The sequence below is a fragment of the Aspergillus fijiensis genome, assembly GCF_003184825.1.
Source record: "Aspergillus fijiensis CBS 313.89 unplaced genomic scaffold BO72scaffold_4, whole genome shotgun sequence".
NCBI classification, from domain to species: domain Eukaryota; kingdom Fungi; phylum Ascomycota; class Eurotiomycetes; order Eurotiales; family Aspergillaceae; genus Aspergillus; species Aspergillus fijiensis.
Genome location: NW_024468980.1, coordinates 119,235 through 133,003, shown reverse-complemented (window position 1 = coordinate 133,003; position 13,769 = coordinate 119,235). Strand labels below are relative to the sequence as shown.

The following is a 13,769-nucleotide window of genomic DNA, read 5'->3' as shown; positions in this document are numbered from 1 at the left end:
GGTGTGGGTTGTGGAATGGGTATGCATGGTCATGGGTCGTGGGTCATTCATGGTGGTGAGTGAGTGGGTTAGTACGCGAGTGAAGTTCATGAAAGAGGTTCTCTATCTTAACGGCTGGGTGAGAAGAGTTGAGTGAGTACACAGTACAGAGGACAGTGTTGAGTAGAAATCTATGAGAAACTATACATACAGGGTTATAATACATATCCTTTTCCCCGATCCCCAATCCCCCGGTTGCAAGAAGAAGAAAAAATAAAAAAATGCAGGTCTAGTAGTGTATGATATCAATGAAACGTTTCCATGCCGAGAGAGATTAAATTGCCTGCGTCCCATTTTTGCTTTTAAGAGTCCACCTTTTCAGAAATACAGAAACGCCGGAGTAGTCGTAAGGTACAGAGTTGTATCGGAGGGAGTTGATGAAGAGAGATTATGCAGGTTTTTTTTGGGGGGGGGGGGGGGAAAATGCAGGCGGCCTAGATCAAGGCCTGGCCCCGGAACATGGCCTCGCGGACCTCCTTGACGACATCCTTGCGGTCGTTCTTGCCGACCAGGACGACGGCGCGGCCGCGCTTGCCCATGCGGCCGAGGCGGCCCAGCCGGTGGATGAAGTCGATGGTGGTGCGGGGGACGTCGTACAGCACCACGGTCTTGACGGCGAGGGTGTCGACGCCGCGCGAGGCGATGTCCGTCGACACCAGGACCTGGACGTTCTCGAGGCGCTTCTCGGGCGGCGGGCCGGCGTACGGGTCGCCGCCGGCGTTGACGAAGGGGATGGAGCGGTCCTCGCGGCGGCGCTTCTTCTCGGTCTCCATCGCCTCCAGGACCTGGGCGGCGGTCATGGGCGGCGCCCAGTCGGTGAAGGGGGCCAGGATCTCGCGCTCCTTGCGGTCGGTGACGTCGCGGGTGAAGGCCTTGGCGTCGATGCCTTTGCTCTTCAGGAACTGCGCGACCTCGGTGGCGTCCTCGCGGCGGTTGACGAACACCAGGATGCGCTTGTCCTGCGAGCGGGCCTGGCCGGGCCCCAGGTCGTCGCCGCCGGAGTCGCCGGCCTTGCCGATGGACCAGATGATGTCGGCGCAGGCGAGCGAGCGGTTGCCGTTGTAGGGGGGTTTCTGGACGTCAATCACGCCCAGCTGGACGCGGCGCGGGATGGCGTGCAGGCTCGGGGTGGTCAGGCGCTTGATGTCGGGCCAACGCTTGCGCAGGGTGGCGTCCATGCCGCGCGGGATGGTGGCAGAGCAGAGGACGAGCTTGTGGAGGGAGGGGGTGGCCTTGCTGATGATCTCGTTGAGGATGGGCGAGAAGGACTTGTCCAGGAGACTGTCGGCCTCGTCGAGCACCATGTAGTTGACGCGGCTCAGCACGTACGGCTCCTTCTCCGCGATCGAGGCCAGCAGGTGCGGCGTCGTCACGATGATGTCGACCCCCTTCTCATTGAACAGGCCGTTCTTGATCCGCCGCGGCGTCAGGTTGGAGGCCAGCACCGCGGACCGGAACTTGACCGTGTGCGAGAAGGCCTTGAGCTTGTCGCCCACCTGGAAGGCCAGCTCGGAGGTCGGCACCAGGATCACCATGCGCGGCCGGGCCGCGTTGGACAGCGGGGGCTCTTCGGGCGCGATGTCGAACGCCCGGTTCTTCGTCTTCAGCTCCCGCTCCTTCTCGCGCTGCTTGGCCTCCTCCTCTTTCTTCTCGTGGGCCGCCTCGGCCGCCTCCAGGCGCTTGAAGTTGTCCAGCAGCGGGATCAGGTATGCCAGGGTCTTGCCGGAACCGGTCTCCGCGGCCAGGAGGTACTGTTCGTATTTGGGGTCGCTGCTTGGCGGCGCGCCCAGTGGCGGGAGCGGGTCCTTGAGGAGTTCGGGGATCGCAACCCGCTGGATCGGGGTGGGCATGAGATCCGTCAGCCCGGGGAGCGCCTGGGAAGAGATCGAGTGGTGGACGACCGAGATGAGCGGGAAATGATCGAAGCTGGTGATTTCGGCGATTCTCTCCTTGACCTTGGTGCGCTGGGCGTAGGACACCGGCGCCAATGCGGTTTGCATCTTCAAGGCCTTGTATAGAGGGCTCTCCGGTTTGCTACCCTTGTCTTTACCGCCATCCTTCCTGGGGTCTCTGTCTCCCCGGCTGGCCCCCCGGCTGTCCCTCGTCCGGGAGCGGGAGGCAAGCTCCTCCGGCACCTGGGTGATGTTCGTGCCGCCCCAGGGTCCCTTTCTCTCCCGCGACGCGCGAGGAGCTAGTGAGGTTCGAGACACGTTCGAGGACAGGGCATGGCGACTCTTCTTTCCGCGTCGTTCTGGTCTCCGTCCGATACCACGGATGGCCTGCCATCCGGTTAAGGGCGAAAGGGTGGAGGTAATGGAGGGTATGGTGGTTCGGGTTTGACAGAGCAGACATACTCTGGGCCGGAGTGGCAGGGATGAACGGCCAAGACGATTCATCCTGAGGGAGGGAGGGAGGGAGGAATTTGAGGAGACGCAGGAAAGAGGGAGGAGAGGAAGGGAAAGGGGAGAAAGAGAGAGAGAGAGGGAAAAGGGAAAGGTGAAGAGCACGAGTCGGTCGAATTGTCCCGAAGCTGCAAGAATGAGGATGGACGGAGAACTGCAGCGGAGTAAGTTGGAACTGCAGTGAGTGAGTGGCGGAGAAGATTCAGCAGGCTCCGGCCGAATCGGGCAGGCGCTTGGACCAGGTCACTGATCCGAGCGCTAAGACTGGATTGGGACTAGGGCGATCGTGACAGGTTATGCCCCAGGCCGCCAGGCCGCCAGGCACCCAACTACGTAGTTGTTCTGCCAACTGGGCTGTGGCTGCTTTGCCTGGTCGAGTCCCTCAGCTGAAACTGAAACCCCACTCTTTCCACCTCCCATCAAGGCAAACCAAGGCTCGAGGCTTTATTGTGGAGTTGCCATAGAAACTGCCGTCACCGAACCAGACATCAACATCCCCTCCCCTGCAGTCCCTGCAGTCACGGCAGTCACTGCTTTCGCTTTTCCACTCTTTGCCCGTCCAACTTTCCAAGATCTCGAATTGGGTTGAGTTGAGTTGAGTTGAGTTGAGTATTGATCAACCAGCCCCGTCAATCAATCAGTCAATCAATCAATCGATCGGGATCTTGACTGTTGCTGCCCCGTGCCTACCTGGGTACCTACTTAAGTTATTATTTATCGGGCAAGACACGTTCCTCTTCATCTAAATTTCGTTGTGTTTTGATTTTCTCTCTTCGTTCTTCTTCTTGCTTCTACTTCCTACTTCCTACTTTCTACTTTCTACTTTCATCCCAGCGAGCAACCAAGTATTCACTGCCTTTCTTTCTGTCTTCCTCTCGTTGATTCGTTTGGTGGATTGGCCTGTGTTTTTCTTTCTCTTATCGCATCCCATCAGCCTTGGCTTGTTGATTGTTAAGTTACAGGTTACAGGTTACATTTTACAGTATACTTCTTACTACTTCCTTCGTTTGATCGCGAATCGCGACAAGACACTTGACTTGACGAATTGGCTGCAGTTGGTGACGCAACCTTATTCATTCCTCTTTTCTTCCATTACCACCATTTACCCATGTGCTGTGCAAACGCCTTTTTGAAGTAATCGCGACGCCATTGTTCTCCCTGCATTCCTGGATTTGCTGGCTGTTTCTTCTTGTCTTCGGCTTATCAGCGCGTCTCTCTCTCTCTCTGTGTGTGGGTGCTTTTCCTCCCCCCGTCCCCGTTCCGTCCCCATCCCCAAATCGTAGGCCGCTCCAGCTCTGAGCGCGTTCTTCATCCCGCAAGGGATGAAACTTCGTTGCAGCGACCTTGCATTGCTAGGTGGTGTTGCATGGACAGTTGCTGATTCAGCTGCCAGCGTTGTTTTTTCCCTCCCGACGCCTCGTTCCTGCTGCATTCCATCCTTACGCCTCTGATTGTGGGTTTCCACCAAGATGACCAGCAATCCCGGGCAAAGTCCGCTATCAGAAGTGAGCCCAATGGCTCAACGCAGAAACTCCCCCAGCTGGAACCAATCCACCAAGGTGCGTGGCTCCCGCGAGTCGGTGATGGACGCGCTGGGCTGACCAACCAACTGCAGATGATGAAAACACACGATGCGTCGCCCTATGAGGCGCCAGCGTCACCGCGTCTCTTCTGGCAGGGTCGGGAATCAGGATCTCCCTTCCATAGAGGCTCAGAGAACCAGAACCTCTATGATCCTGATGTCTCGACATATACTCCCTCCAAGCGCCCGTCTTTGGAAAACCTGAAGCGCGCCTCCAGGGTCAAGAATAACAACATGTTCCGCGACCAAAATGCAGAGTATGACCCCACGCAAGTCTATGTTCCACAGCGACCTTTGGCCCTCAATCGATCATCCCAGAGGCAAGCGCAGAACCCACCACCAGCACAGCAGCCCGACCCCCAGGACACCAACCCGGTCGGCCCGCGGCCCCCTTCCCCGAGCAAGGACCAGGTTGCCCCGGCAAAATCCTCGCTGTCCCGGGCTAGTCGATTCGGTGGTAAGGACGCTGCTTTCGACCCCGAGAACGAGATCTGGTCGGACATCGACGGTAGTCGACATGCTAAAAGCGTGACATTCGATGCGGCTCCTCCTCAGGTCAACGAATATGAGATGACAACTCCGGATCCATCCTCCGTCGCCTCCGACTCCCGCGAAGGTAGCTATGACTCCGAGGAAAATGAGAACGATATCAGCTTCGATCGGGAATCCTCGCTCGAGCGCGACGACAGCTTCGACGCATCCCTGGAAGACCTCGAGAAAACACCAGTGGTGCTGCCAGAGGACTGGCGCTATATGAGCCCTGAATCTGCGAATGACGAACTGGTCGAAGAGGGAAGGGGTCAGTTCACCGAGGATGACGAAGACCATAGCCCCATCCCCCGCCCGTCCTCCCAGCAAGAGCATCCCATGCAGCATGCCCGGGTGGAGTCACTGGATTCAAATGTTGATCGCCGTCCCCTTCCTCCTCTCCCTCCCACTAACCGGCCTCAATTCCCTCAGCGTGGATCGCCGGGAAAGATGACGGCCGCTTTTGAGCTTGGAAGTGGGAACCAGCGCGTTCTTCCTTCTCCACCAGCCCCCGCATCTTACAGCAAATCCGACATCACGGAACGGAACCATGGCCATATGTCCCTGGAAGAGAGGCTGCGTCTGATGATGATCGAGAAGAAGGAGCCGATAACTGAGGAAATCGAACTGGATGGCCCGGAGACACCCAAGGCTCTTCCCGAGGAGCCACAGGAGCAGATTGCAGTCAAGGAGGCCCCTGCCACTCAGGAAACAGATACTCCAGCGAAGGACGACGCAGATGTTTACACCCCTCCGCGCATCTCGAGGGATTCGATTCTCCGAGATCTGCGTAAGAGCGAGAGCTTCCTGGATGACTCCTTTGAGGATGCTTCTCAGGCGGAGTCTAGCCCCAACCATTACTTCGATTATGACCCGGACGTCCCAATTCCTTCCATGGAGCACGATCATGATGATAGCCACGACTATGACGACGACAATGACGATGAGACCAGCAGTGTGATCATCAAGCCCGAAGAGCATGATGATTCTCTTTATGACATTCCAGAATACTACGAAAACGTAAACTCGGAGCAGTCTTCTTCGCAATGCTTAAAGGATAAGATGGATGATGACGAAAGTCGTTACTCCAGCCAACCTCCGGAAGAGGTGTCCGTGCTGGAGGAGGATGACTCGCACGACTTTGATGACAGGCAATCCACACCACTTGCTACCGTGCAGACACAAGAGACGCCGGTCAATATTACTGTTGATGCCCCAGCTGATGAGACGGCTAATGAGCCGATTGATGAGTCAGTCGATGAATCACTTGATGAGTCGCAGGTATCTACCATCAGCGAGGAAAGGTCTGCTGATAAGATGGCCGCCATGCGGGAGTCACTTCAGCGCCCATCGACGCCAGATAGCCAGAATCAATTATCGGAGCCTTCTACCCCTGATTCTGTCGTTCGACACCCTGTGGCTGACGAGCAGAGCGATCGCGAGGTCTCGCCAGACGAGAGTGTTCCGGATCCGATTGCCACAGTCAAAGCACCAGGAACTCGCCTCAAGACGCGTCCCTCACTGACCCCAGCCGATATGGAACAGATGGCAGCCACTCGCCGGAAAATTAGCGGGCAGGTGCCACCACCAATGCCATACCTTACAAAACAGGAATCCAACGAATCCCAGGCGTCAGCACCGGGTGATGCCGTGCCATCACTACCTCCACCCGTGCAGGAGAATCAAAGACAGAGTAGTCTTGTGAAGCTGGACATTCCGTTCAGCATCCAGGAAGAAGAGAGCCTTGGATTTGGATTGGACAAAGAATTCGATAGGGTCATTGAATCTCAAAAGGTGGCGTTTGAACATTTCCTCTCCCAACTGCGTCTCCACGGCCAGGAAGCACCCAAGCATGGACCAGCCCCCCAGTTCTTGAGTTCGAGACATCGGACTAATAATAATCACCCCAAACAGAGAGGTTATCTTATGCGGCACAATACCAAGGTTATCATTGCGAGCAGCAGCACCGAAGACGACACTGTGCCAACTCCAGGAGAAGATCCAGCTGAATCTCGAGCCACACGCGCCGCGCCCACGCCGCGTAAGGCCAGCCAGCAGACTTGGACCACTGTACCCTGGAACGGTCAGACTCGCCGGGCGAGTATGAGAACGGCCAGCGGAGTGGTTCGAAAGAAGGCTACGTCAGGCCCGGTACCGCCGCTCCCAGGCCAGCAAAGCAGCGTCCAGGAGCCGACAACCACGATCGAGGAGGCGGAGCCTGCTCTCAATGGCGCTCTCGAAGAGGGTGAAGAGCGAGGCCGTCTTTTCGTCAAGGTTGTTGGGATGAAATACCTCGATCTGCCTCTGCCACGAGGTAAGTATTGAAACTTGCGATCAGTTTTGTGGTCCTTTCGCCGCTAACCAGACTGTAGGTGAGAGATCGTACTTTGCCCTTACTTTGGACAACGGCCTGCATTGCGTCACCACCTCTTGGTTGGAACTAGGCAAGACAGCGCCCATCGGCCAGGAGTTCGAGCTCATTGTCCAACAGGACCTTGAGTTCCAGCTGACCTTGCAAATGAAGGTGGATGAGGAGAAGTTTCGAGTGCAGGAGCCTGCCCCTACTGCCTCGCCTAGTCGCCCCAAGACTTCCACATTCAGCCGTGTGTTTGCTTCTCCGCGCAAGCGCAAGGAGCTCGAGATGAAGCAGCAACTTGCCAACCAGCAAAATAAAGCCAAAGATATCAACGCTCCTGTGTGGGAGCGATTGAGGACTTTGGTCGCCAGAGATGGCAGTTTTGCGCGCGCATATGTCTCTCTTAGCGACCATGAGAAACACGCCTATGGTCGGCCCTACAATGTTGATATTGCGTGCTTCAATGAATGGGCGGTTGAAGAGCAGCCGAGCAGTGTCAAGAGCAAGAAGAGTACGACAAGTACGACTTCTCAGCGAAGACCTCCTTATAAGATTGGAAAGCTGGAGCTCCAGCTGTTGTTTGTCCCCAAGCCCAAGGGTGCCAAGGAGGAGGATATGCCCAAGAGCATGAATGCCTGCATTCGGGAAATGCGTGAGGCGGAGAGCGTCTCTGCTCGTAGTTTCGAGGGATTTTTGTCACAGCAGGGTGGTGACTGCCCGGTAAGTCCCCTTTGAGATGCACCAGGTGTGGCTTTTGCTGATGTCGATGGCATAGTACTGGCGTCGTCGCTTCTTTAAGCTTCAGGGATCCAAATTGACCGCCTACCACGAGACCACCCGTCAACCACGTGCCACGATCAACCTTTCGAAGGCAGTCAAGTTGATTGATGACCGATCTTCGCTGATGCAGAAAGAGACCACCACCCGGGGTGGTGGCCGTCGCAAGTCTGCGTTTGCTGAGGAAGAGGAAGGTTATATGTTCGTGGAGGAAGGGTTCCGTATTCGCTTCGGCAACGGCGAAGTGATTGATTTCTACGCTGACAGCGCGGCCGACAAGGACGGATGGATGAAGGTCCTTGCCGATGCGGTGGGCAAAGGATCTTCGGGAAGCAGCCAGGCCAAGCTCTGGACCGAGATGGTCCTTAAGCGGGAGCGGAGTATGAAAGTGAAGCGGGAGTCCACCGCTGCCGCCCCTGCAGCTTCCGCTCCTGCTGCCCCTACTGCTCCTGCTCCTGCTCCTCCTGCTCCTTCTGCTGCCGAACGTCGTCTCAGTCAAATCCCTCCTCCGCCTCCTGCCAAACCCACCTCGTCCATTCCGATGCCGACGGCGCCGGCGCCGACCTCGGCTTCCAAACCTCGACACAAGCACACCCAATCTCAGCCGGACGTTCGCGGTGCGGATGCTCGACGACAGAAGACCCGGTCCTTGATGTTCTAGACGCGTGCGTGAGTGAGTGAGTGGTAGGAGCAGTGGCAATTGCGCAGCTCGGCTTGTACGTTCTGCATTTTTTGTTGTCTATTCTCGCGATATGTCCCATTCAAATCTGCTTGTTTATTCATTGTCGTTCTTGTGCTTATCTTCCTGGTGTCGGAGTCCAAAGCCTGCGCTGCTGCATTTTTCTGCTTCTTGTCTGATAGCCTTTGACCCTTTGAAAATCTCCTTGTGCATTCAGCGTTGTCGCTCTTGTTTCTGTCCTTGCGGTGCCGTACTTGATACATAGCGTCTTTCCTTCACAAGTTCATAATGAATCTTGATCTTTTCATGTATCATAATGCGGTAATATATTGTTCTATTGGGTGTAATTTTGTCTGCGTAAGACTTGGAAAGAATAGTCGCTTGTGTCCGCGTGGCATTTACGATGAGAATGTTGAATACTGATAATATGCTGATTTATTTAGTGGCCCAAAGAGGAACGTTTGATTCCTTTGAGATTCATAGAATCGGCGAGGAAGGAAGAAACCTACAAGGGTTCGCGGTGGTTACATAGTCGCAGTTCCGTTTTCACGTCATGTGATCCGATGACCTCAGGCGTCATACGCACGCCGAAAGAGCAACCTCAGTATTATATATAATTCTACGTTTGGTAGTACGATCGAAGGGCTCCGCACATTCTTTACATTCTATTCTGTACATATATCTAATTTCCGAATCCCTAGTAGAGAAGCAGAAAAGAAGACATAATATATTTTGTTTGATTCATTCTTTATTTTTTATTTTTTCCTTTGGAGAGGCGTCTACATCTACTCCTCTCAAACCCTTCTAACCTTTCGAGCCCCACGCAAGCTCCTTGATTGGACCAAACACCCAAATCAAAACTCAACCACTCTGATCGATATTCGCCTTGGTCGCCCCCTCCTCATCCTCGGACTCATCCTCGATCTGCGCCAAGGCGTCCTTCTGCGATTGCTTCATCGCATTCGCATCGGTGGCGGTTCCTTCCTCGACGGCGCCGGGGACGGGCGTGATCTTGGCGGCGGGGATGCCGCCGGAGGTGACGTAGAGGAATTCCTTGGAGGAGTAGTGATCGAGGTGGCCGAAGAACGCGGAGAATCTGTGGGTGAGTTAGTCTTGGAATGCCCACCTTGTTTTTTTAGGGGGGCGGGGTTTAAAGGCTAAGCAAGACAAGACAAGGAAAGGGCAAACATACGCATTAGTCTCCTCCTCCTCGCGGAAGATGCGGTCGTAGATCTCGCGCTGCTTGAACTCGTCGATGGTGGTCTTGTAATTGTCGAAGTTGATGGGCTGCTTGCTGGTCTCGACGGCCTTCTTGTTGTACACATCAAACACCGGCCGCTCGAGGAGCAGGCCCAGCCCGGGGGCCTTGGGGATGGCGATCTTGGTGGGACCGTAGGACTCCCGGATGAGGCGGGCGGGGTCGCAGCCGGCGCGCACGGCCATGGCGGCCATGGCGACCATCTTGCGGATCTGGTGCATCATGAAGCTCTGGCCGTGGACCTTGAGGCTGAGCCACTCGGTGCCGTTGATGAGGAGCGGCGACGAGGCCGAGACGTTGAACGATTTGATGTGTCGCTTCGAGGACGGGTCCTTGTGCGTCTTTTGGATCGTGTAGTTCCAGAAGTTGTTCGTGCCCACGTACTGCGACAGCGCGGCCTGCACGCGTGCTAGTCGGGTCGGCGAGATCCGGTACGCCCGCTTGGCTTTCAGGTAGGCTTGTTTGATGGTCTTCACCGTGCTGATGATCTGTTGGCGGCGGGCTTCGTCGGCGGAGGTTGTTTCGGATGTCGTGGTGGTGGTGGTTTCGTCCGATGGTTTGGGGGTGGGTTCTTGTTCCGGGTCTTGGTCATCGTTTATGTGCAGGGCTTGCTCGACGAGCTTGCGGATCTCCTCGGGCGTGTTCTCGAGGATCGGCCGGATGATCTTCTCGTCGGTTTCCTCCCAGAACCCGGCGACTTCTTCCTGGCGCGCGCGGTAGCCTTCCATGTCGTTTTCTTGCTCGGCGAACTCGACCAGCTGCTTGCCCAGGAAGGTGCCCGGGTGGGGCGGCAGGAAGCAGTGCGTGGGGATCAGGTACTCGTAAATGCGCGAGTCGCACAGCTGGTAGCTGCTGAACGACTTGTTGGTGACGAGGATGTCCCAGACGCGGATCTGCGGGCTCAGCTTCTCGTTGATCTTCTGGATGATGTCCGGGTCCTCGACGATCAGCTTCAGCGACACGATGTTTCCGGCGGCGTGCACGCCCTTGTCGGTGCGCGCGCAGCGCACCAGCGACGACTTCTTCGGATCCGTGGCGTTGGCCTTGGAGATGGCGCCGGCGGCGACGAGAGCCGTGAACAATTCGCCCTCGATGGTCTTTTCGGTGGTGCTCCTTTGTTTTCGCAACGAAAGCGCATTAGCTGGCAGCTCTTCACCTATTTACCCGCTGGCGTAGGTGCTTACAGTTGCATGCCCTTATACCCCGTGCCGGAATATCCCATCAACACCGCAACCTTCTTCTTCGGCCGCCGTTGCTCATTCTCGATATCCTCTTGGGAGAATTGCGTCGCATAGACGGGCGCCTGCACCTCCTCGCCATTCTCGAGTTTCTGGCGCTTGACCTCCTGCTCCTCTTCGTTGCGAGCACGTTTATCTATCGTTTGACGACTTGCTTGGGTGGATGAAAATGTCAGCTTGAAAAAAGTTTCGCGGCCGCAGCCCTCCTCCCCTCCCCCCCCTCCACAAGTTCAGTAGATCTTTTTTTTTTTTTTTTTTGGGGAAACACAAAAAGAACATACCTCCACTCCGAACGGCCCAGATTCCTTTTTTTACGATTTTCGCGAGCGTCACCGGATCCTGGTGTAGATCTTCCTTCGTGATTGTCCATTGTTGGAACTCTTTGACGTGATTGCGATATCTGCGACTCTCGAAGCGGACTTGTTGCTGGCTGTTGAGGGGTTTGGGGATGAAGCGTTGACCCGCGGCGGGTGAGCGAGGAATGGATCGATAGGAGAGACTCGGAGACTTGGGGGGCCCGCGTGTAGAATGGCGGAGGCTGAGGTGGAGGAATTGTTGTGGCATTGGAGATGGAGATGAAATTACTATCATGGCGGGCGGGCTTTTCTTTTCTTGCGCTCCGGAGGGTGATTTCTCGGGCCCAGCCAGTCATAGTAAGTAGCCAACATCCGTCGCTTGCCTCAGGTGTCAAGGCAAGGCCAACCTCCGCTCATTCTTCCTTCATCTCCAACGCTCCTCCGTTTGTTCACTTTCCCCTCCGCCCTCCGCTTTCTTTGATCTTTTCTTCCTTCTCTTTCTTCCTTTGGTGGTAACTCTACTACTCCGGCGCTTCTTCTTCTTCACTCTCTATCCTCCAATCCTCGAAACAAGAGAAGCATGTCCATCTCGCTCCAACTCACCCTTCGAACCCGCGCCTAAGCCCGGATAGCCTCCCTCCCTCAGTCACCACTTTGCGCCAAACCTCACCACATCCCAATACCCGATTCACTACCTTCCCTCTCTGCAAGAATCGAACCTCCCTTCGTCACACCAAACACTTACACGATGGATCTCGCCAACACGCTCATCCGAAGCGTGGTCCGCGCCTTCTACGAGACCCGCCACATCCTCGTGGTCGATGCGCTCTTCATCCACTCCGTGTATGCTGCACCAAGCTTAGCTTACGATCTTACAAAACACCTAACAAGGGCTGACTGCGAAATTATGAGAGAAAAAGTCTCCACGCAGAAGACCTCGCGTTCCTGCTTGGCATGCAGCAGAAAGACCTCCGCAAGTTATGCGCCAAGTTGCGCGAGGACCGGCTGATCTCAGTGTACGTCTTACCACTCTCCATAGCGCATACACATCTCCTACTTCTCCTACTCCACCTACTGAAAAGAAAACAAATCACTAACCATGACCAAAACGATACAGGAGCACGCGCGCCGAAATCCGCGACGGCTCGACCCGCCCCGTCAACCGCGAATACTACTACATCCCGCTGCACCCGGTGGTGGATGCGATCAAGTACAAAGTCTCCAAGCTCACGTCGACGATCAAGGCGCAGTACACACCCAGCGAGGAGCGCAAGGAGTACGTGTGCCTGCGGTGCGGGGCGGAGTGGACGGAGCTGGACGTGCTGAGCCTGTACTCGGAGGAAGGGTTCGAGTGCCAGAACTGCGGGGCAATCCTGGAGCGGACGGAGGACGTGAAGGGGACGGAGGGGATCGACCGGACGGGCCACGAGAAGAACAGCAAGCTGATGAACCAGCTGGACCCGATGCTGAAGCTGCTGAAGCAGATCGACTCGGTGGAGGTGCCGCCCAACGACTTCGACACCGCCTGGGACCACAAGGTCGACGTCGTGCGCAACCAGCAGACCAACCCCACGCGGGCCTCGGTCGTCGTCCCCTCCAAGAACCACCCGGAGTCCGTCCGCGGCAACACCAAGACCGACGCCACCGCCCTCGAGATCTCCCTGACCTCCAGCGAGGAGAAGAGCGCCGCCGAGCAGGCCGCCGAGGCCGCCCGCAAGGCCGCCGTCGAGAAGCAGAACGCCCTCCCCGTCTGGCACACCCACTCCACCGTCTCCACCGCCGCCGGGAGCAACCTGCCACTTGTGAAGACCGAAACCGATGACGCCGACATCAAACCCATCATCAAGGACGAGGACGAGGACCGCAAGCCCGACGTCGACGGCCTGGACGACAAAGTCGCCGCCTACTACGCCGAGATGGAGCGCGAGAAGGCCCTGCAGGCCCAGCAGGACGCCAGCAGCGACGAGGACGACGAGGACGACGAGGACGACGAGTTCGACGAGGAATTTGAAGACGTTGGCGGCGTCTCCGCCAGCGAAACTACCAGCGCCGCCTCCCCCGCTGTTGCTGGTGGTGGTGCTGGTAGCCTCGGCCCCACCAGTGCGCCCAAATCTACCACCACCACCACCACCACCATTACCACAACAACAACCGCCCAAACAACAGCAGGAATCAAACGCGAGCTCGAAACGGATTCAAGCTTCGCCAGCGCCACCCAGACATCCGTCGCCTCGCCGGCCACGGACGGCGGCGGTCCCGCCGCCAAGAAAGTCAAGGTCGAGCCCGACATCAAGAAGGAGGAATCCGACGAGGACGACGATGAGGAGTTTGAGGATGTATGAAGCGTTTTCTCGTCTCGTCTCTAAGCTTTGCTCATTGGTTTTTTTCTTCCCCCCCCCCCCCTTTCGCTGAGTCTATAGATTCCTTCCCCTCCCTCTTTCCACTTTGCTGCAAAACTTGATGTTCTTTGCACAGGCGCTGGCGCCTAGCTAGATAGTTTAGAAAGAAACGAAAAAAATAATTCTTGAAACCACTACTGGAATCGGAGAGGCGAGAAGAAATTCATGAGTCGATGACGATGATGACGATGACGATGATGACGATGACGATGATT

General features: G+C 56.3%; 4 protein-coding genes across 4 annotated transcripts; 2 read left to right on the top strand and 2 right to left on the bottom strand.

The window, feature by feature from the left end:
- Positions 1–143: 143 nt before the first annotated feature.
- Positions 144–2,610, bottom strand: mrh4 (ATP-dependent RNA helicase MRH4). The gene has a single exon (XM_040942710.1). The coding sequence runs from the start codon at positions 2,433–2,435 to the stop codon at positions 474–476; it is 1,962 nt and encodes a 653-aa protein (XP_040805668.1). The 5' UTR covers positions 2,436–2,610; the 3' UTR covers positions 144–473.
- A 1,224-nt stretch (positions 2,611–3,834) lies between these two features.
- On the top strand, positions 3,835–8,681 carry bud4 (putative GTP binding protein (Bud4)). The gene is made up of 5 exons (XM_040943750.1): positions 3,835–4,000; positions 4,057–6,345; positions 6,466–6,865; positions 6,924–7,627; positions 7,683–8,681. Exons 1-5 carry the CDS (start codon positions 3,911–3,913, stop codon positions 8,343–8,345), a joined length of 4,146 nt encoding a protein of 1,381 aa, XP_040805667.1. The 5' UTR covers positions 3,835–3,910; the 3' UTR covers positions 8,346–8,681.
- Positions 8,682–9,224: 543 nt separating this feature from the next.
- On the bottom strand, positions 9,225–11,229 carry BO72DRAFT_368131 (pseudouridine synthase PUS2; the record flags this gene model as incomplete). The annotated part of the gene is made up of 4 exons (XM_040940873.1): positions 9,225–9,459; positions 9,556–10,734; positions 10,806–11,009; positions 11,141–11,229. The coding sequence occupies 4 exons, from the start codon at positions 11,227–11,229 to the stop codon at positions 9,225–9,227; spliced, it is 1,707 nt and encodes a 568-aa protein (XP_040805666.1).
- A 674-nt stretch (positions 11,230–11,903) lies between these two features.
- Positions 11,904–13,597, top strand: BO72DRAFT_482856 (putative transcription factor TFIIE complex alpha subunit; the record flags this gene model as incomplete). Its single annotated transcript, XM_040947757.1, has 3 exons — positions 11,904–11,998; positions 12,070–12,171; positions 12,273–13,597. 3 exons carry the CDS (start codon positions 11,904–11,906, stop codon positions 13,495–13,497), a joined length of 1,422 nt encoding a protein of 473 aa, XP_040805665.1. The 3' UTR covers positions 13,498–13,597.
- Positions 13,598–13,769: the final 172 nt, after the last annotated feature.

Bases quoted from the DNA above. Each gene is read 5' to 3' on its own strand.
- bud4 (XM_040943750.1), top strand. From the start codon at position 3,911: ATGACCAGCAATCCCGGGCAAAGTCCGCTATCAGAAGTGAGCCCAATG. The intron at 4,001-4,056 runs GTGCGTGGCTCC...AACCAACTGCAG, and splicing joins GCTGGAACCAATCCACCAAG to ATGATGAAAACACACGATGC. The intron at 7,628-7,682 runs GTAAGTCCCCTT...TCGATGGCATAG, and splicing joins AGCAGGGTGGTGACTGCCCG to TACTGGCGTCGTCGCTTCTT.
- mrh4 (XM_040942710.1), bottom strand. From the start codon at position 2,435: ATGAATCGTCTTGGCCGTTCATCCCTGCCACTCCGGCCCAGAGTATGT.